At 47.9% G+C, this 22,252-nt stretch overlaps 1 protein-coding gene across 1 annotated transcript; it reads left to right on the top strand.

The window, feature by feature from the left end:
• Positions 1-14,525: 14,525 nt before the first annotated feature.
• Positions 14,526-18,703, top strand: DBX1 (developing brain homeobox 1; the record flags this gene model as incomplete). Its single annotated transcript, XM_084757468.1, has 4 exons — positions 14,526-14,892; positions 15,517-15,618; positions 17,546-17,748; positions 18,362-18,703. The coding sequence occupies 4 exons, from the start codon at positions 14,526-14,528 to the stop codon at positions 18,701-18,703; spliced, it is 1,014 nt and encodes a 337-aa protein (XP_084613594.1).
• Positions 18,704-22,252: the final 3,549 nt, after the last annotated feature.

Here is a 22,252-nt window from a genome sequence, read left to right as displayed (position 1 = left end):
AAACTGTTATGTCCCAGAAGCTTGGGGAAGCAGTCCTCCAGGCGTCCTATCTATGTGAGCAGGCATTTTCCGAAGCCCCTCCCCTGGTAATTAGATTAACAGGCAAGCGTGTAAGCAAGCAGTCCTTCATGCTTCGTGCCATTTACAGCGTGTAACTAGTACCAAGTACCTTGAATGGGACCAGAAAAATAAAATAAGGACCCAGGAGCTGTGTGAGGGGGAAAATGGAAATGAGGGAGAAAATAGCGCTGGTTTTATTTTTCAAAAACAACCAAGCTTAGACTCGGTGTTGCTGAGGTCAGCGTCAGGAGTTACATATGAGCTCCTGCTGGGGATGCCACCTCCAAAGGGTCAGTCTTGGAGAAAATTGAAGAAGTCCCCAGCCTCCTCCTGGCTCTGTCTGACACCAAGCACAGTAGGTAGGTAAGACCCTGCCATGACTTTTTATAGGCCTGAATGCCAGGGTCTTTTTTATATAGACCTGCCTGCTTTGGAACTCTCTATATAGACCAGGCTGGCCTAGAACTCACAGAGATTCACCTTCCTCTGCCTCCCAAATGCTAGGATTAAAAGGGGCATGTCACCTTGCCCAGCCTGATGCTGGCCACTTTAAAGAAATGAGCTAAACCAAAATAAATGCAAAGAAATAAAACACATGAGCCAAGTTATAGGTTTGACTAATACCCTTTACATTTGTTGTAATATTTAAAAATTAACTTTTAACATCTTTGACAATTCCATACAGGTATACAATGTCTTATGCAATATACTATGCAGGCTTTGATTTTTTAAAAACCTACTTTATTTGGGGTTCCTTAATGCTTCTACCTCCCTTCCAACCCACCGACCCTAGTTAGGAGAGTAAGAAGGCTAGTAGGGGCAGGTGAATTAGACCTTTTTAGACTCAGTTCCTTGGGGGTGACTCCAGTCTTCCTCATCAGGATCTCAACAGTAAACACAGCGTCAGGAGCCAACAGCAGACTTTCAAAGTTCTCTCCAGAGTGTTTCTCTCCGGGAGCGTGTTGAAGCAAAGCAAAGCCAAGCAACGCGAAGCGAAGGGATGATGGTTTCCAACCGGCAAAAGCCACCCCCTGACATGAGGCAGTCCCCAGATAACAAGATCATTCCCCCTCTCACAAGTCTGTTTCCAGCTGACAAACATCTTGTGCCCTATCATGAGGCTGCTAGCAGCTATGGGCAAACTAGAGGCAGTTTCACCTACCACACTTGGTATCAAAACTAAAACCCACCCACACAACATAACAAAAATGTCCACTACAGTACTCTGATCATATCAGCCCCATTACCCTCCGTTATCCCACTCTCATTTCTACTGCCCCTTCTTCCCAAAGATTTCCCTTCCAACTGTCATGTCCGTCTGTATGCGTGTCTCTCTGTGTGTACAGGTCTTATGCAAGTGTCTGTGTGTGTGTGTGTGTGTGTTCATGGTTGCAAAGGCCATGCCAACAGTCACTTATTGCCAGCACTTTTTGTTTGTTTGAGACAGGGTCTCTCTACATAGCCCTGGCTGACATAGAATTTCACTATGGAGAACAGGCTAGTCTCAATCTCACAAAGATCCACTTGCCCCTCCTGTGCAAGTGCTGGATTTAATGATGTTTGCCACTATGCCTGGCTTAACTGTCAGCGCTTTTGCCTAGTTAGCAGTCATGGCGTCACCCATCACTGTGTGGCCGACACAGGCTTCTTTGACCAAGGCTGAAGGGGCTGTGGGTGTAGCTCAGTTGTAAACACACTTGCCTAGCATGCTGGGAGCTCTGCGTCCTATTCCCTGCACTGTGTAAAGCAGGTGTGGTACCATAGACCTGTAACCTCAACACTCAGAAAGTAGAGGCAGGAGGATCAAAATGTCAAGTTCATCTTTGGCTACACACCAAGCTTGAGGCCAACCCGGGATACAAGAGACCCTGTCTAATAAGTTTAATAAATAAACTAAGTTGCCCATCTAGAAATAGAAAAGGCTTCCTGCAAACAGCAGATTACCTTAAGAGGTGAATTCTCGTTTCTGGAATTCTGCCTTGGTGCGTTTGAACAACTAGCTAAGATTTGGTACATTCTGTGTTTTAGGTATAGACTGGCTCCCAAGGAGATTTTTTTTTTTTAACTTAAAGACAAGCATGACTCCTCTTTCCCTTCAGTATGTCTGTTCACCATGCCCTGCTTCAGCACTGGCTCACTGCTGCATGTGCTGTGATGACAGCCTCACCATGGCATTGGCATGAACAGCTTTTCCTGGTCCCTTCACTGTGTGTGGCTGGGTATCTGCTGTGACTTATTCTCTGCACTCTGAACAGTACTGTGTATCTGCATTGATCACGTGCACACGCGCACATTGATCTCTCTCTCTCTCTCTCTCTCTCTCTCTCTCTCTCTCTCTCTCTCTCTCACACACACACACACACACACACACACACACACACACACACACACGCTTCAGTCTATGGATATAAACACAAAATTTAAGAAAACATTTGACAATGTGCCTATTTATGGCACATCCATGTTAACTTCCTGCTCTAGGCTCGGGAGGAAAAGGGAACAGAAAGAACAAAACAGGTAGAGGATGGAGAAGTGCTGTTAAATGCTGTTGTTTGAACATAACCCATGCAAATGCCCAGCAGCCCTGGTTACCTGAGCGACACAGAGCTAGTTAGAAATTCAAGCATGGGGGGTGGGGTGGGAGAGGCTCCAGAGGTCCCAGCCCTAACAGAGAAGGGATGGCAGCTGCTGGCTACTGGGGCAGAGAGAGTCCTTTGGGAGGGTGGCTGTCAGTAGGTGACCTATGCCCCAGGTGATGATGCTACGTCCATGGGCAAATGAGCACTAACTAGACTCAGAGGTTTAAAAAATAATAAATAAAAAAGCTTAAAGGGGGACATTGTGGTTGGAAGGGACGTATGATGGGGATGGATATGACCAAGATGCATTGTGTGCAAGTATGAAATTTTCAAAGAGTCGTAAAGACAAACTGTTTCTCTCCACCTCCTCCCTTCATCTGTAGGGGCCTCAGGGATTTCCCCCTCCAAGCTCAGCCCTCCAATCCTACCCTCAGAGGCAACATCTGGGAGGTGGAGTTCACCAGCCTAGAGGATGCTGCCTTCATCCCACCGCTAATGCAGTCACCTTTCGCTGGTGGTCAAACTTCCCAGGCTACCCCCAAGTGACCCCGGTTCCCTAAACTCCCAGACTGACCTCTTGTCTTCAGCATCTTCTTCTTCTTGGAAATCTTCCTGGGTCACCTGCCTGCTCAGAACCAGAAATATGGATTGTGCTCTCCTCTAGCATAACGGTCCTTAGGTTAGCCATTAGGACCCACGTGAGGGTGTTTGTAGGTTGTGGCGATAGCATTGTGTGGAAGGGGTACTCGAACACAGTTCATGGAAGCCCGTGATGATGGTAATCATCCTACAACATACATCTCAAATACCCAATACCTACTTCTATGAAAAGAGCAAATGCTGCAAAGGTTGCCACTGCTGAGATCATAGTGGAGATAAGGTTGGGAAATACCTGTGGACTCTGCTCATGCTCAGTGAATGGTTGCATTATCAGGAGGGCCAGTATCGCATCATTTGAATTTTTGACTTTAAAAGCTAGCTCGACATTGTCACGCTATCATATGGGTATACCCACTCTTACTTCCTGCAGGGATTCAAGGAATAAGAACCTCGCTTCCAGGAAGCTCACTTTGTCCCCGTTCTTCTAGGGCGTCATCACATGAACAAGTGGTGGCTGGAGCTGCTGTGGCCACATGAGAGCGTGCTCCAGGGCAAACGGGCTGAGCAGGGTGAACTAATCAAAGATCATAGCAAAGCAATAGAGATAGTTCACTCCGCACATACATCTTTCACGAATGCCACATACAGGTGGAGATGGAAGTTTGCTGCTGGGACTAAACTTGATGTATATAATTATCAGAATTGACCAAGAATCTCTGACAGGAACAGGAGTCTTGCGAGAATAGGGCTGAAATCAGTCCCTGGTGCCTCCGACTTCATAGAGCTAACAATAAACCTCTGGCCCAGGAGCCAAGGAGGCTGAGGAGGATGGAGAGGAGCCAGCAGGCCCACTGCTACCTCCTGCCAACCAAGAAAGTCCACTGACCCAGCATAAGGCACAGTTCTTTCACCCTTCAAGTTTTCACTTTCCTTTGTGGCCCACCCTATTTGGAACTATGTAGGAAGGTGACACAATATAAAGCCCCTACAATTCTACTCTTTTATTTTATTTTTATAAAGATTTTATTTATTTATTATGTAAACAGTGCTCTGCCTGCATGCATGCCTGCTGGCCAGAAGAGGGCATTAGATCACATTAAAGATGGTTGTGAGCCACCATGTGGTTACTGGGAATTGAACTCAGGACCTTTGGAAGAACAGCAGAACAGCCAGTGCTCTTAACCTCTGAGCCATCTCTCCAGCCCTCTACTCTTTTGAGTTTGTGTGTTCTTCTCTGTGGGTGACTATGCACAGTGATGGTATCTACCTCATAAGGCTATTTCAACGCTTGTTTAAAATACTGCATGGGTAAGACTTAGTAACAGGTGTATAGTTTTCTCAGAAATCCGGCCCCGTCACCACTGCTGTTGCTGGTTTAAATGTCCTTTACTGGTTCCTGGAAAGGACATTAAAACTGGAGACATTCAGTTTGGGGACACAGGATGACTCAATGGCAAAACGCTGCTGCGCAAGCTTGACAACCTGAGTTGTGATCCTTGTAACCCGCTGTGGAAGGAGAAGAGAGACACCTGAAAGCTGTTCTCCATACATGTGGACCGTCACACAATAAATAAAGATGCTTATGAAAGACCTTCAAAAGATAACTAGCTCCTCCATGGGACAGACTCATTTTTATCTAGACAGTCCAACCACTTTCTGAGTAATATATTTTCCAAGCTCTTTAAACATTATTATAGTTATTTAGTGTGTGTACACACGCACATGCACACATGTGCTTGCTGTGACACATGTGTGGAGCTGTCAGATGTCTCATTCTGCAGGCTGGGCTTTGAGATTAAGTTCAAGCTGTCAAGTTTAGCAGCATATCATCAGCCCTTTACAGTCTTTTTGAGTAAGGTTTTTTTTTTTCCCTCTGTGTAGTCTTGGCCATCCTGGAACTTAATCTGTAGACCAGGCTAGCCTGGAACTCAGAGATCTGCCTGCCTCTGCCTCTCAAGTGCTGGGATGCCAGGGGCGGCTTTGTACTTCTGCTCAGCTCAAACTACTTTGGCTCCACAAACTTAGGTCCTCTCAGGCCTTCTTCCTTCACTTCCTCCTTCTTCACAAAGACTTCTCCACAATCACCCTGGAGCCTTATTGTTCTCGGCTTCTCATGAACCAGATATGGATCTAGGGTCACGGTCGCCTAGACACTCACCTGGCCTGGCTCTCTCGGTCAACCAGGTTTCTGACGTGGTTTCTCAAAATGTGGCTAGCTATGAGCTCAATTTCCTCCCCCCCCTTGACCCTAATTGATATAATTGATGTCCTACACAGCTGCAGCCAAGATCAATCGTTTCTCACCTCCTCACCCCTATCCCTACATCCTGCTTTTAAAGTATATAAGCATCCTGAGAAAATAAAATTTTGTCAGCTTGATCAGGTTCCTTGACTTGCTGTCCGTTCTTTGCGTCTCTTGTCCCCCATTCTCTCCCTAGGGGTCCGAGGGTCTCAGTTGATTTTCTGGCAGGCCCCTGGACACTGGGATTAAAGGCATGTGCTACCACCGCCTGGTTTAAGTAAGTGTGATTAGGGACATTTTAAATGATGCAGTTGGTGAAACTAAAGAATACAAAGACTAAACAGCTGGACCTAGCTATGGACACAGTACATCACAGCACTGTATAGATGACACACACACAGATAGATGAGATGTTTACACACAGAGATGAGGAGTATGAAACAACCACAAGCTTACAGAAAGTAAGTGGTGAGACAGTAGTGTTTCAGCTCTGGTTTGAAGGAGGAGAAGTTTTAACAGAGGGAGGAGCAAATGTGAAGACCTCCTGGGAAGAGAGCATCTCACAAGTTAGAGAAGAACCTCGGCTGGGCTGCAGAAGCGTGAAGAGGAGGCATAGTGTGCATGGGCAGCATTTCTATGCCACTCCAGCAGGAGGCTGCCAGAGCAACAGGGCACATTCGAAGCTTCTGTTGGGTGAGTCCATGGATGAGTGAGAGCAACGAAGCACAGACTAGACTAAGTCCAAAGACAAATAGAGAGGAAGAGCGTCAAGAGTCACAAAAGTATTACCAAGGCAGCTAAAAGGCACGGGGTGGGGTGGGGGTGGGGGACGTTCAGATGTGCCTCCAAGCCCTCCCTAGTGGGGAGGGCAAGCAGATGCCACAGCCACAGATGGTGGTACTGTAGCAATTTGCCTCCTTCTCACAGAATGGTTTTGGGGAATGAGCACACACAAGAAAAGGCTACCCAACTAAGAAGAGCCCCCCCCCAAATAAATCAGAACAGATATCTGTCTCAATAGATGCACACATTGCAATCTGGAATGGTGAAAAAGAAAGCAGTGTGGCTCCCCTAAACAACTCTTCAATAACTGAAGCCAAGAGTTCTGAGGAGCTGGAACATCAGACAAAGAATTCAAAAGTCTACCTTTTAAAAATGATTAGGGATTCAAATAAATCAATGGATGGAATGGAGTCAATTCTAGGTATGGACAGTCTGGGCACTCTGGGGTCTGCATGTAGTCCCAGGACTGGGGACATTGAGGCAGAAGGAATGTGCACTTGAGGTTAGCCCCAGCTACAGCAAGACTCCGCCTTACAGGGTCTGGATGAGAAATGCTACCACTTGCAAGAGAAATGCAGCAAAAGAGATAGATCCTAGAAAAACCTGGAGACCTGGGTAAACTAAAAGCAACAGCGACAGAAATAAAAACCCAATATTACTGATGTATAGATTGGAAGGAAGACTGCCAGAGACTGAAGACAGGGTTGAAGAATGGTTTTGTTCAGATAGAAAAAAGGAAAGCTCCAAGACACCATGAGCACAGCCTTCTGGGGGAAGGCTAAGGAGCCAAGCCCACAAATCTGTGATGTAGAAGAAGTTTATAGAGAAAAACATGGAAACCCTACTTAGTGGAGGAACAATGGGGGATCACCCAGTTCTGGAGAAAGGAATGTACTGTCCTTTAAAATCAAAGGTGAAATAGACACCCTCCCTGATAAGCATCAAGTGAGATGGTTCCATGAAGTCCAAAGACGGCACATCAGAGGACCCTTAACAACTTCTGCACACAGGAGTAAAGTACACACGCAAGCACGGGTGCTGGAGGAAGAACGCACTCAAGGAGAAAGGAGAGGTAGGAAGTGAGAAAAGCCAGTCATGACTAACTCAGCAAACCTCTAAGATGCAGATGGCAAACTAGCACACATCTAAGCAATAACGGCAAACACCCAGACTGCCAGAATGCGTCCTAGGATAATAAGACATAATAAGAGTAAGAATGTGCACTAACTCCACTTCTGCCCTGTGATCTCCTCCCATGGGTACCTGCTAGGACAACAATAATTAGAAAGCTAATTTTCATTACAATATGAAGGACCAGTGGCCTCGCCTTTAATTCTCCCATGGGAGTCTGGACCAGACAATACTCCTGTGTCTCAAAAGGCAGTTTCACATGAGAAATGAGTTGGGTGCTAACCTCCTTAGCTTCTCCAACTAATGGATCCTGATTCTACAAAGACTCGCCTCCTCCTGATCTTTGCAGGTGTGTGTGGGGTGGTGCAGGGGCGTTGCTGGTCACCTTTTATGTTGCTGCTGTTTTGTTTTTGAAAAGCTTTTTTTTCTATGTAATGTATTTGATCACATTTTTCTCTCCCCCCAACTTCTTTCAGATCCCTCCATCTTCCTTTATGTTCTTTTTGTCTTTCAAAAACAAACAAAAGCAAGCAAACAACCAGAAACAAAAGAACAGAAAAACAAAACAAGAAACATGCAAGAAACTCACCAAAAACAAACAAACAAACAAACAAAAAAATCAAAGCAAACAAGCACAAGACCAATAGGACAAGGAACAACAACAAAACCCAAAGCAGATCAATTCAAAAACAAAATCCACAAAACCCCTTGAGTTCATTTTGTGTTGGCCAGGGACTCCTGGGCATGAGGCCTGCCTGAGCTGTGCTTGATGTACCCAGTGACACTCTATTGGAGAAGACTGATGTTCCCATTTGCCAGCAAGTTTCAATTACAAAGAGCTTCTTGGTTTGGAGTAGAACTCCATGCCCACGTTCCCCTGAGACCCTGGCTTGCTTGAACCAGGTCAGGTCTCGTGTGTGCTGCCATAGTCTCTGTGCGTTCGCGTGTGTATCACTTCTGTTGTGTTTGTTTTCTTGGAGTAGTCCATCACCTCTGGCTCTTACAGTCCTTCCACCTCCTCCTCCACACAGATCCCTGAAGCTTGAGGAGACGGGTTGACTGAAGACATCCATTTAGGACTGAGAGCTCCAAGTCCTCTCACTCTGCACGTTGTCCAGTTGTGGCAGGCCGTTATGTTAATTCCCATGGCCTGCAAGGAGAAGCTTCTCGGATGAAATCCGAGTCAGGACTAATCTGTGGGTATAGCAATTTGTCTTTAGGAGTCAGTTTAGTGCTTTGGTCCTTTAGCAGACTAATAGTATTGCATTTTCCCTGAGGCCCATGACCTATTTTGTTGGTTGGTTGGTTAGTTGGTTTTTTTAAATAAGGATTCATTTTGTAGTCCAGGATGGACCCCAACACTCAATCCTCCAGGCCCTAGTGCCTCTCCAGTACTGCTATTATGGGTGTATGTCACCATGCCCAGGGCTTTTTTCTATATTTTCTTTATCAAACATAAAAGAAAAGGAAGAAAGAGGGAGAGGAAAAAAAGAATAGGTTTCAAAGAGAGTCTCAGCTCAGAGACAAACACCTTTCCTCTTAAGGGTTCTTAAATGTTGAAAAGGTAACTTAAAATTTTTTAAAAATGTGTCTGTGTGTTTATGTGAGGGTATGCTGTGCACCTGCAGGTGCCTGAGAAGGCCAGAAGAGGGCATCAAATTACCTTGGAGTTGTTGTGAGCCTACAGATGTAGGTACTGGGAATAGAACTCTGGTCCTCTGGAAGAACAGCAAACTCTCTTAACTGCCAAGCCACCTCTTAAGTGCCCAGGACTGTTTTAATATTAAGACAGCAACTGGCCAAGAGGCAGGCCAGCATAGACCTCACAACATGGAGTGTGGACTTCTCACGTGTAGCATGAGAGAGACTGTCTTCCAGGAAGGGAGCGTGTGGTCTCTAGGATCTGCACCCAACACACCAGTTCCCTCAGGACAACCTCTGCTGCCATAGGAAAAAGGGCAGCTGGTCTGCACCCCTGGGTCCTGGGAGATCACAGAAGGCTACACAGATATCTGCCCCTCTCTTGTCTGTGAACAAAAGCAGCCAGTTTGGCAAGGAGTGGTACCTTCTCATCCAGCCAACTTCACCTTCACCCAAGCCTCTCTTACCAGAAAAGGTCAGAGACAGAAAATCAATAGGTCAAACTGGAGGTGAGAAGGGGGGTGGGGGGGGGTGAGGGAGACTCAGACAGACTGAAGCTGCAGGATAATTAAAGCAACCGAGGCCCATGATGAAGGAGGTGGCTAGAGAGGAGACCATCCTTTCTTCCACTGGTGTCCAGCCAATACCTCCTGGTGGAAACAGGCCTGGGGAGTATCTGCAACAGGGCTGAAAGCATAAGGATTCCTGGATTCCATTCCAGGAAACTCAAGGATGAAAGATTTTCCGAGAGAGCTCCATGAAGCAACTTTTCATTTTACCCACAGGTCATTGAGGCCCAGGAGAGGAGGACTTTCCATAAAGACACACCATAAGTGACTTGGATGCAAACGGGAGTTAAAAGACTAGAACTGGGCTCCTGACTTGGCTCAGAGGATAAAGGTGCTTGCTGCCAAGACAGATAGCCTGAGTTCAATTCCCAGGACCTACCTGATAGGAGAGAATCAAACCCTACAAGTTGTCCTCTGGCTTACAGACACACACACACACACACACACACACACACACACACACATCAACACACACACACCAACACACACCAACATACACACATCAACACACAGACATCAGCACACACACACCAACACACACACACAAGCACACACACAGTTTTTTTTAATTTAAAGACTGACTAGAATTGAGTAAGCAAAGAAAAAAGAAGGGAGTTTATGCTCCAGACTAGAGAGTGTGTTAAAAGCTCTGAACTTAGTTTCTCAGATAGGGTGGTTGGGGGCGGGGGAGGGGGGCAGTTGATAGAAAGGCTGTGAGGCCTCTGACTCACCAAGGTTTAATTTTGATCATTTCCAGTGGGCTCTGATGCACTGCCTAGTATTCGGGTGCTTTATATCCCTGGAGGGGAGGGGGCCCAGGGAGACTACCAAGCCAGTACCACTGTACTGGGCTGCCCTACAGAGAGTCTTTTTCTTTGAATTTAAAAAAAAAAAATTAACAAGAAAAAGAAAAGAAAACACAAAAAAACCACAACACACAGTTAACCACCTGTCAGGGCTCAGGGTACAATAAGGGCCTTGGAAAAAGAGCTTTTCATGCATGCGTAATATATTTGTTCAGCTATTCACTTAATGAAGCTGATCAATGTGATGGGAGACAATAGTCAAGTTAATCTATTTAGTAAAATGTTTTGAGACTTTCAGGCTACGAGAAGGAGGGGCTCCTTTGTCGACATTTTCATTTAAATAACACTCCTCTCTCTTAGGCTGCACAAGGGGGTTCAGGCAATCTATGTGAATATAATTTCTTATAAACGTGTCTTTAATGGGTTTAATTCACCCTTGCCAGCTGTTTTGGGAGCTATTTTGTAAGAGCAAAACAAACCTTGCAGGCCTGGAAAGCTAGTTAAAATTAGTTTCGGTCAGCGAGGCCAAGCTATATTTTCTAGAAACCATCTGCTTGATTGGCACAATAGAAGGATTTTCCAGGAAAAAGAGGGGAGTAAGTGTGAAAGGAGGTGGGGCACGCTAGGAAAAAAAAAAAAACGGCTGGGCCCCGCCAGTAGCTCCTTGGCCTATTCTAAAGGTGAGCCCCTTAGAGTTGTCTTAATAGAGGCTTGGGCTGTACTAATGCTTTCTGGCTGCGGCCTGGCACGCTCTTCCATTGCTAGTTCAGTCTCTCTTTTCACCTCTGGGCACCTGAGAAGCAGGCACCTAGTGGCCTGGACGCCTCCCACGCAGAATTGCCTGCTTCACCCAGTGCACTTTCTCTAGGTTCCAGAGCGAAGGACCAAAGCCAGTGAGGTCTGCAGCTTGCCAAAGGCAGCCTTAGGGCCCTGCAACCCCACGGTGGCACCCGCTTTCTTTCCCAAGGGAAACTCCTCCTAGGTTGCCTGAGCTTCCTTCGTCCACCCCCACATCGGAGACGTCTGTAGAGAGCGTGGAGGTCGCTAAGGCACTTGACTTAGTAGAAAGGGACCCTAGGGACAAATCCTAAAACTCTTCTCCGGCAGCTTTGACTTTTCAGGGCAGGAGCTGGGGCTAGAACAAAGGAAAGCAGAGAAGGGTCTCACCCCAAACCCGAGCTCCCACTCTTTGCCCACCTCTTATCTTCTGTTTGCTTTTAAAGACAGTATTCCACTATGCAGCAGCCATGGCTGGCCGGGAACTCACTGCGGAGACTAGGCTGGTCTCGAAATCACCAAAGGTGTGCACCTTCTTCCCTGGAAAGAAAAACAGGCGGAAATCTCAACTCGGGTTAACTAATGGGAGTGATTTCTCCCAAATAAACTCCAAGATAACGACGTTACAGTGAGTGTCAGGACTCACAAAAACCTTCGAGCTCAGGTCAAATGGCATTAGTCACAGGACTTAGGCGCAGCCGCCATGCGCGTGGCTCTCAGTGGCCTCGAGTTTTTAAAGGCGTGTTCAGAAAAATCACTTTAAAGTAAGATCCATTCCTTCAAGGGCCAGCCTCGCTCCTCCCTTAGTTTTTCTCTTTGTCACCAGAGGAATTCTTAAGGGGTCCACGTGGATCAGCAAAGGGTGTACCTATCTTATATTGAGTCAGGGAGGCCTCGCAAAGGCAGAGATTGTTAGCTTCACTTGTGTTGAGGAGAAGCTGCGGGTGTGGAGGGGAGCTAGCCTGCCAGGGCTACTGAAACCACACCTCAGCGGAAGTAACCTGGGGAAGGAGGGACCTGGGAAAGGCCAGGCCGCTCTTCGGTCCTTTCTCCCTCCGGTAGAAACTAAATTATTTTCGCAGGCAGAGGATGAACCCAGGTCTTCCGAAGAGGAGAAAGGGCCTGGCGAATCCGGTAGGAACTCCCGCACCTGTAGTCACAAGGATCTTCAGAATTTCCTAGCTGCCCCTGGCCTCGGATTGCAAGGATGAGGGTTGGAGTTGGGGTAAGGAAAGAAGTAACAAATAAGAACGGGGGGAGGGGGCGGGGGGGAGGGAGATGAGGTGGGAGGGGCGGGGGAGCGTGGGGGGTTGGGAGGAGAGGAGATTTGAGAGCAGAAACAGGGAATGAAGAAAAAGGAAGCTGGAGGAGAAAGAGCTTTCGCCTATTTTCGCCTATTTTGCTGAAAAAACTTTAATAATAAGAGGAACTTTCAAAAGTCTTCAACAGATGTGTCCCTTGCATGCACAAGGCCCTGCGGTGCCGTGTTTGTGTATAAATGGCCACTTATTTGAACTGGTCTTTCTAGATAGTTATTCTTCCTAAAACAGGAACAGTCCTGGGTTCAGACGCTCTGAAGTTTCACCGTCTCCAAGCATGAATTCACCCCCAGAGCCTGGCCCTAAACAACTTTTTAATTTGAATCAAGGGAGAGCTTTAGTGTGCTCTATTTCTGGTTTAATGTGATATAAATCGCAGATGCACTTTCATGAATGGTTAAAGTAGCGACATGGCGATCATCAACACAAAACGCCCTGAACAAAACCATCGAGAGAAATAGGCTGGTTAATAAGATTTTTGAGAAAGCTTTGTGTTAAAAAGCAAAAAGGAAAACCAGCTGAAAGTGACAGTTAGTTCATGGCTAATAGGATCAGGGCGGCCTGGCAGGGCTGCACACTTCTCTTTGGGGAGGGTTCAATCACACTAAAGAAATGAATGGGACATTTAACACATCTGTCATCTTGCCGAGCCAGAAACCGGGCAGCGGAGGCTCAGAGCCACCCCAACCCCAACCCAGGAAAGCCAAGGCAGACTCTTGAGGGTTCTGCTGGGAGATGCTAAACTTAGGAGACCCCTTTGCACCCCCGTGTGAACTTAGTTCTTCCCTGTAGTTTCCCTCGTGTCATGAACCCAGAAGCTGCATAAATATGTGTGCGGAAGTTAAGAGGCTTGCAGTACCTAGAGTTCTGTCTGGACTTTCAAGGGTCGGGGTGGCGAGCTTCAACGGTTCCTAAAGGTTGGAAAAAGGCCACCCTACATTTTGCTACCCCTCCGCCGGAAGAGCACTTTCAAGGCGGTGAGACCTCCCTAGGTGGAATCCCCAGTCCAGCTTAGGTTCTGGGCTTTCCTAGGAACGTCCTTGCACTCTGGGCAGAGTCCCAGAGAATTTCTCTGAAACACACTCTCTTGATTTCTCCTCCCCCCCCCCCCGCCCCCTTCCAGGTTTTGAGGAGTTCGAAGTGTATAATAGTGTTCTCAACTGTTCTCTGAAAAAAGAAAACAACAGTCACACCCCCAAATCTCCCCAAACCTGATGGGTCCCATAGCACTGGAGCTTGTATTTCTAAGTCTCCCTGGGTGTGAGAGAGGGACTTCTAAACCATCCCTCTCATCTGCTCTTCGCTTCCCGCTTCCCATCGAGTGAGAAATAGCTGGGGACCAGAGACCAGCATGTTTTCATGCTAAAGGGCTTGAAATTTTCCACACGGCCCCTCACACACAAGGGAGAATTATTTTACCGATAGCCCGGAGATGTACGTCTATGAATATTTATTGATTTATTTTCTAGGCTCAGCAGGGGGCCGCAAATAAATTTAGTGCGTTCTTTAAATAATTCCTTTCTATGAGGCAAAATGTCATCTGAAACTTTTAAATAGGCATTTAATTAGCCCGGGTGTTGCTTCAGAACAAAAAAACCCCCAGCGAGAGCTTTGGGGGCTCACTGTATAGCCGCAGAGAGGCCGTCGATGCATGGGGTTGGTACGCACCGGCCTTTGTTGCCGCCCCATTGTGAGGGCCATGCTTATGAAGACTAATCCAATCATAAATTGCGTCTCTGAACCAATCAGAGAGCCCGGAACCTCCCGCGAATGAAGCCCGAGTGGAGAACTTTGTTGAACTTCATTGTCAGAGCTGTCAGTTTTGAAAGAACTGGAGCGGGCGGGCCACTATAAAACCATCTCCTGGACCGAGGCGCCTCATAAGACTCGCAGACGCCCAAGTAGGACGGTTACCAGGATACTGAGCTGAAGAGGGCACCACGGGAGGGGCGGGAAGCCAGGCGTTTGCCGTCTGGCCACGGGAAAAGGGGCTACTGCACCAGCCCCCCACTCTGACCATGATGTTCCCCGGCCTCCTTGCGCCCCCCGCGGGGTATCCTAGCCTCCTGAGACCGACGCCTACCTTAACACTGCCCCAGTCCCTTCAATCCGCATTTTCAGGCCACTCTAGTTTCCTAGTGGAAGATTTGATCCGCATCAGCCGACCCCCGGCCTACCTGCCCCGCAGCATACCTGCTGCCAGCCTGTCACCCCCCAGGCAGGAGGCCCCCACAGCCCTAGCCGACTCGGGGACCTCGGACCTGGGCTCTCCGGGGACCGGGAGCCGGCGGGGCAGCTCTCCACAGACAGCCCTCTCCCCTGCCAGCGAGCCCACGTTTCTGAAGTTTGGGGTGAATGCCATCCTCTCATCCACGCCTAGAAGAGGTAAGTGACAGCCGAGCCCTCGACGTACGTCCAGCGGCCCGACATCCACTCAGCCCTTCACAGACGAGTTCGTCTGGGCTTGTTAGTGCACAGTTCCAAGCAGGAACTCAGACCCCAGGGGCCAGGTCACAGATTATGAAACTTAGGTACTGAGAGTTTAGGGGAAAGAAAAGCCTCAGGCCTTACAGTATCCTCAAAAGGAACTTGAAACGTTGAGCACAGTTTCCTAGTCAGGCGTCTCAGAGCGCACGCGCTATGGAGTCTGCGTTCCCGCCTCGACCCCTAAGAAGGAGAGCTTTTTGCTTTAAACCCAGCACGTATGTTTATTGTCTTAGTTTGTATTATGAATGGATCTGCAACACCTCACCCCCCCCCACACACACACTATTTGCCTAAGTCTCTGGAGCGGAGATGGGATGGGGCTAACGGGATTTGTACAAGTGAGACTATGTGCTACTACGCAACTTTATTTTATTCGGCTGATACATTTAAAAAAGATGCGTCTGAAACCTGCTGCCGTGTTAATTAGATCATGTATGTGACGTGCTACGCAGTGGTGATCAAGCACATGGACCAAATTCTTTCTCTCTCTTCCCTCACCCCTTCCTTCCCTCTCCTTACTAGAATCTTCGCCGGCTTTGCTGCAGAACCCCCCTCCCAAGACGTTCGCCTTCCCTTACTTCGAAGGCTCCTTCCAACCTTTCATCAGATCCTCCTATTTTCCAGGTAGGTCTCATTCAGGTTGCTTGCACCAGGCGGGGCAGCCCGCCCCAGTCCCGGTCGTATTTCTCCGTCCACCCCTTGGGGTTACGCTCTGGTTCAGAGGTTGCGAGGCATACAACATTCACGAATCCGTCGCGCCAATTTGATACCCCATTTAGCACAAGCAGTGACTGCTTGACACTACGCACCAATTCCCTGCTCTACAAATTAGCAAGAATTGTCATGGTCCGCATTTGAGGCGGTTCCCTTCCCGGCGAGGAGCTGTTGGCATCCCTTCACGCCGCCGTTTCCCACAGAGTCGATGCACTTGGCCACCATTCGCCACAAAGGTCTCAGCACCGTGACCAATCGGCCAGCTCCTCCGGGCAGCCACACGCAGACCGGCCCTCGCCCCTCCAAGCCGCCGAGAAACACCTACCAGCCGCGGCTAATTTCTCTTTAACACTCATTCAAGGCTGCGATTTTTTGTTTTTTTGTTTTTCCACAAGACCGCATGGGGTGCCCTCTTGTGTGGGATGCTAGGGGTCGCCTAGGGGTAGGAAGCCTAGATTCTCCTGCGACCTCTACCTTCTCTTGCCAACCTGATTTCCCAACCCCAACTCTTGCCCATGGGCTCATTTTGTAAAAGAAACAGTTGGCAGAAGGCAGCAGTGGGTCCTAGTCTAAGGGTGGAGCACCCTCAGGAGTTTTTATCCTGGGAACTCATGACTATTCAAACGTTTCCCGAACACTTTACAACTGCTTAAAACGCCCTCCCGAAGAAGGCTGGGAAGCCCCGGGACTTGAAGGGACCAGAGCCTGGGCGCCGCGGATGGGGGCTGGGAAGGACCAGGACAACACTCGCAATAGCAGCAGAAGAAACTAGAGACGGATTTTTTTTTTCAAGGAAGAGAAGAAACTGCCCCCCCGCCCCCCCACACCATTCAGTCTTTTGCTCACAATGGAATTTGCTCCTTTCTCCTAAGTTTCAATGGTCTAACAAAAACAACCCGAGCTTTATAAATAGCTTTTCGTGTCCATTTAATGTGAAAGACTCGGGGTAGAGAAGCCTCTACCATCACGGCTCTCCCAATAGTCCGGGCCTGCAGTTGTGTTTAGCTTGAGTGTAAATCTCTTTTGTCCCGGTAATATATGGCTCTCGCTGCTTGTCCATAGCCTTTTGCGGTTAGTTCATTACTACACAATTACCATTCACGCTTCGTTAGCGTCTCTGTTTCTTTTTGTTTTTCTTTTTCTCTCCCTTAAAGCGAAACTCTCCCCCTTTTTATAGCACCAATTCCCAGTGGGAAGCGGTCAATGTGCTAATTAGACGCCACTTTCCTTGCATTCAGGCCAATTTCTTTACGTTGTGGGTGAGGCAGAAAACCATATTTAAAACAAAAAAAGATGAATGGCTGGATTCTTTTTTTTAGAAACCAAAGCGGATTTTCCCCTGTCCGCCAAACCAGCAAAGTACATTCTTTTAAAAGGTACCAACGTAACCGAGGTGTTGGCGAATCCGTGGTTCTTAGCGGGAAAAGAGGAGACTGCTGAGTGGTCTCTGCGGAATTGTTTATTTTCATTTTTGTAATTTACTTTATTCTGTTGCAATTTAAGCTAGTTGGTGCGTTTTGTTTCTCCAAGACCATTGAATGCAACAGGCAATTGTGGCCACTGTTTTCGTGGTTTTTCCTAATCCGGGTTTGCACGGTTGAAAGGGAAAGTTATTTGTGCGGAAAGCGTCTTTCATTCAGGCAGGTTGTGGGTTCTCAGTCTATTCTCTGTCGGGAGAAAAAGGAGTACTTTAAAGAGATGAAGGGTCCCGAGAGAAAGAGAGAGAGAAAGCCAGGAAAAATAGCCTGAGAGAGCAGACGCTCCGGGTTTGCAGGGCGTCCGACTCACTCGCCGCCTCCCCCTCCCTCCCCTGCCCCCCCCCGCCCCCGCCCCGCAGCATCCTCCAGCGTCGTGCCAATCCCAGGGACCTTCTCCTGGCCACTGGCTGCTCGTGGCAAGCCTCGCCGGGGCATGCTGCGCAGAGCCGTGTTCTCTGACGTCCAGCGAAAATCCCTGGAGAAGACGTTCCAAAAGCAGAAGTACATCAGCAAGCCTGACCGGAAGAAGCTGGCTGCGAAGCTAGGCTTGAAGGACTCACAGGTGCGCGTGGCCTCCACCGCCCCACCCTCATGCTCCACCCTAGCTCGTGCCAAGCAATTGTAAGAGCTCTCTGACGCCACGTAGGCTGGGGAAACCCAGGCCTAGAGAGGTAGAGTAAACATGAGTGCCAAGTTATTTGAGGCTCCTGCTTCCCAACTTCCATTTCTGTCTTACCAGGCCCACCTCCTCCACCCGCCCACCTGAGTCAGGTGTCAAAGAAGCGGATGGATGGATGAATGCGAGGATGCATGGGTAGATATATGGATGGATCGATGCATGTGCGTGGATAGTGTATGCATTGATGGATGTGTGAATTGGATGGATGGATGGATGCATAAATGGGGGTAGGTGGATGGTTACATGAATAAGTACATGGATTCATGAACTGGATATATGAACGGATGGTTGGAAGCATGGGTATTGGGGTGAGTGGATGAAGAGAAAAGAGGAGCAAGGCTGGTATGGAGTAACTCCACAGAAATCATCTTGAGGGCAGGAAAGACAGTCCCCTCCTCTTGTGCTCCCTAAACCTGAGTCCCCCGAGGGCTGTCCCCTCTCCCTCCACGTGAGCAGACGTTGACTGGCTTTCCGGTGGGTGATTCTTCCCCGACAGGTGAAAATCTGGTTCCAGAACCGTCGCATGAAGTGGAGGAACTCCAAAGAGCGGGAGCTGCTGTCTAGCGGGGGCTGCCGAGAGCAGACTCTTCCTACAAAACTAAACCCCCACCCCGACCTCAGCGATGTAGGCCAGAAGGGCCCTGAGGATGAAGAGGAAGACAGCCCTGGTTCCCGCCTGGTCTACCATGCGCCCCCTGACCCTCGGCACCTGCTGGAAGGGCCGCTGCCTGCCTCACCAGCTCACTCCAGCAGCCCGGGTAAACCCTCGGACTTCTCTGATTCTGAGGAAGAGGAGGAGGAGGAGGGGGAAGAGGAGGAGGAAATCACTGTGTCCTAGGAGCCCCTCTGGTGGCTCCTGAACTGTTGCAATTTGGAAACTGGAGAGGGGGCGCTCACTCTGTGGCCACCTCTGTACCGGAGCCTGGAAACTGCCTCTTCTCACTACAAATCCCCACCTTCTCAGGGGTGCTACAGCCCTTTCTGTTGTCCCAAAGAGACATTTCCTTGCTCTGTGGTGCCACCTCCAAAGCGCGCTTCCACGAGAGTGCGGGTCTTGGTTTCAGTCTTTTCTTCAAGGGCCACATTACATCTATTTATTGCAAACTATTTTAGGCATGGATGTGCAGGGTGTGTGTGTGTGTGTGTGTGTGTGTGTGTGTGTGTGTGTGTGTGTGTGTAGAGGGGTGTCTCGAGTCCCACCTTCTGGGCTTTCTGTGAGCCAGGTCCTGTCAAACATTCCTGGATGGCCACCTTCCTGAAGCAAGTAGCAGTCAGCCATCCCGCCCTGTCTTCTTTCCATGAGAGTAGAGAGAGCACAAGAAATTAAAAAAAAAAGGACACAGCCCAGAGCCTCCCGGTCTATAAGGGGGTGGGGGAGGCCCTATTGAGCTTCTCAATTCTTGATGCTCCTTTGGAGGAGGAAGTGATTTCTCTCTGTGGAGAAGAGTGTATCTCTATTTCTAGTCTATTCTGAAATATTTCATAGAACATGTGCACGGGGTGCTCTGTTTTGTGCCCTTTTCAAGCGGAGCCTTTTGCAGAGCTGCCAGGCTCCTGGCACTGGGGTGTGGACCTGTCTGCCTCTCTGACATTTTTCACCCAGCTTTGCTCTCTGTGCAGCTTTCATGAGCTGTGGTCTACAGTGTGTGTACATACATATAAATACATATTGTATGGATATTTTATACTGGGATTATTGTGAATGACCATATTGAAGGGCTCGCTACATCTCTCTCCGTTTTATTTTTTATTTTTTTCTTGCAATGGTAGCTGTATAACTTCATAATTTATAAGGAAATGCTTATTTTGTATTTTTACCATGTACAGACTTTTTATATATGTATATATGTATCAAATGAACAAATGCCAAATAAAAAGTAGAATGGGTTTCATGGCTAAAGGCATTATTAATTTACTAAATGTGACGGATGAAAGAAACAGGGTTGGTCTAGTGGATACCCAGAAGGTAAACTATTATAACATACCCATAGATGGTGATTGATAAGTAAGAACTCCAGTAAGAGGGTACGTGGAAACTGGCCTTGCAACTATCCTCCCATTCTCTCAGCCTGAAGGGGTGGCCTGAAAGAAGCCAGTGCAGTGCCCTCTGGTGGCTCAGGCCTGCACCTTCCAGGGGGAATTGAACCAGTCCTGATCCATCTGCAATTGGCTTGATTCTCTCCAGAATGTCAGTCACAGTCACAGCCTATGAGGCCAGATCAGGTCCAGACTCCAGAGTCTGTAGGCTTTTGAGAGGGACAGCCTGATGGCTCCTTCTAGCAGCAGTGTATCCTAGCTGTCGCCTAAGAGAGAAGAGCTCCGAGTCAGAATCTCAGAGGGGGCTTCCGTGTCCTGCGAGAGACTGGTCTCTGTGCCGTGCACCTCAGACCTACAGGTCTTTTGTGAACTCCCAACTCAAACTCCAACAGTCAGAGAAGCTGCCACGCTGCAGTGAGGCAGTTTGTATGAAATTGGAATGTGAGCTCAGTCTCCTTCACTAACACAAACCAAACCTCCAAGCTGGCTTCCTCAGCTCCTGTTCCCGACCTTGTGACCAGGTTGGTTTACTTGGAGAAAAAGAAAAAAGATGTACTTATTTTAATAGTGATTCTAATTTAAGAAACCTCCCAGGTATCCTCAACATGTTGTCAGTGTTCTATACAAGTTACTCGGACAAAGGGATTCCTTTCCTGTGGCCCACACATTCAGAGATGAGAGCCTGGCCAGAAATGGCTGGCTTCTTCCTCCATGTCAGTGCAAGCTGGCAGTTCTAATTTAGCCCAGCCCACTGCAGCAATACACCACACACAGCCAAGGGTGCTAGCAGCCCAAGTGGCCATCAGCACAGGCATTGATAAACAGTATACTACATAGAGCAATGGAGTATTACTCACCCTTTAAGAGGGTGTCACCTGCTTCAACCTGGATACACCTTGAGGGCATTATGGTAAAATCACAGCTGCATACAAAGTGACAGATGCTGTAACTGCATTGTGTGAGGTATGCAAAGCAGTCAGTGTGTGAAATCTACTGAAAGTAGGAATGTGGTCTTCAGAGACTCATGGAGGGAAAGCAAAGGTGGGAGGTACCTTTCAACCAGTCTATCTTATCTCACTTTCACAAAATCAAAAGGGTTTAAAGCTCTGTTGCATGGCAAAGACTACAATTGACACAACCTGATTGTATACCTAGATGTGGCTGACACAGGGCTGCAGAGAGGGCTCCGTCAGCAAAGTACCAGTGATGCAAGCACAAGACACTCAGTTTGGATCCACAGAGCCCACATAATAGGTCAGGCACTGAGGTGCATACCTGTACTCCCAGCCTTGGTGCAATGGAGACACCCAGACCCCCGAAGCTCATTAGTCAGCCAGCCAAAACAAATCCACAAGCTTCAGGTTTGGTGAAAGATCCTGTTTCAAAAAATAAAGGTGCCGGTATTATTAAATATTAAATATATTGTTAAATATATTAATTAGATAATATTAAATAAATAGTAAAGCTATTAAAGTCCTTTAATCCCAGCACTTGGGAGACAGAACAGAAAGATCTCTGATTCTAGGCCAACCTGGTCTACAGAGTGAGTTCCAGAACAGACAGGGTTACACGGAGAAACTTTATCTTGAAAAAAAGCCCAAAAATGAATAATAAATAAATAAATAATTTTAAACATTGAAGGAAAACTTGTATACATATAGACCATACATATGAAAGAGAGAGAGAAAGTGAGAGATATGATTAACATGAAGCCTGGCATGATAGTATTATAAGACTGAGACCTTTAGAGAGATCTCTAGTCTATTCCTGGAGTCCCCACTGAGAGAGGGAGTCTGTTGTTGATGCAAACCCATAGGAATTTATTGAGCCAACACGATGGGGTCTGCCAAGTTCTTTCAAGCTAGAGACTCTGAGGACCTGAAGCATGGGCTTTTTATACCTTTTACAGAAGCAGAACTTAGCAGAGAAAGTTGATTGGTTAATAGACTAGCACTGGGACTTTCTTAGTTGGAGGGGTAGTGAAAAATTTTAAATGCAAGCTGTAACACAAACTGGCTGTCCTTGAGTCAAGCTGGACTCTTCAAGGTTTTTCCTGTCCTACACACACACACACACACACACACACACACACACACACACACACGCGTGCGCGCACACACACACACACACGTGCACACACACACACATACACACACACACACACACACACACACACACACACACCACAGTGATCTGATATTTCTGTCTGTCCTTGGTTCAGCTGGACCCTCTAGAAATTTACATGCTTTGTCCTTAGTGGGAGTCCCTGAGAGAGGACTGGGTAGGCTGACTTCTTCCAGACTTTGGCCTTAATGGGGGTCCTTATAGAGGGGGAGGGGCTGGTTCCTTT

This window comes from Acomys minous, assembly GCF_964271855.1.
Source record: "Acomys minous genome assembly, chromosome: 2".
Classification (NCBI taxonomy): Eukaryota; Metazoa; Chordata; class Mammalia; order Rodentia; family Muridae; genus Acomys; species Acomys minous.
The sequence above is the reverse complement of the archived record's forward strand: the minus strand, read 5'-3'. Positions and strand labels throughout refer to the sequence as shown.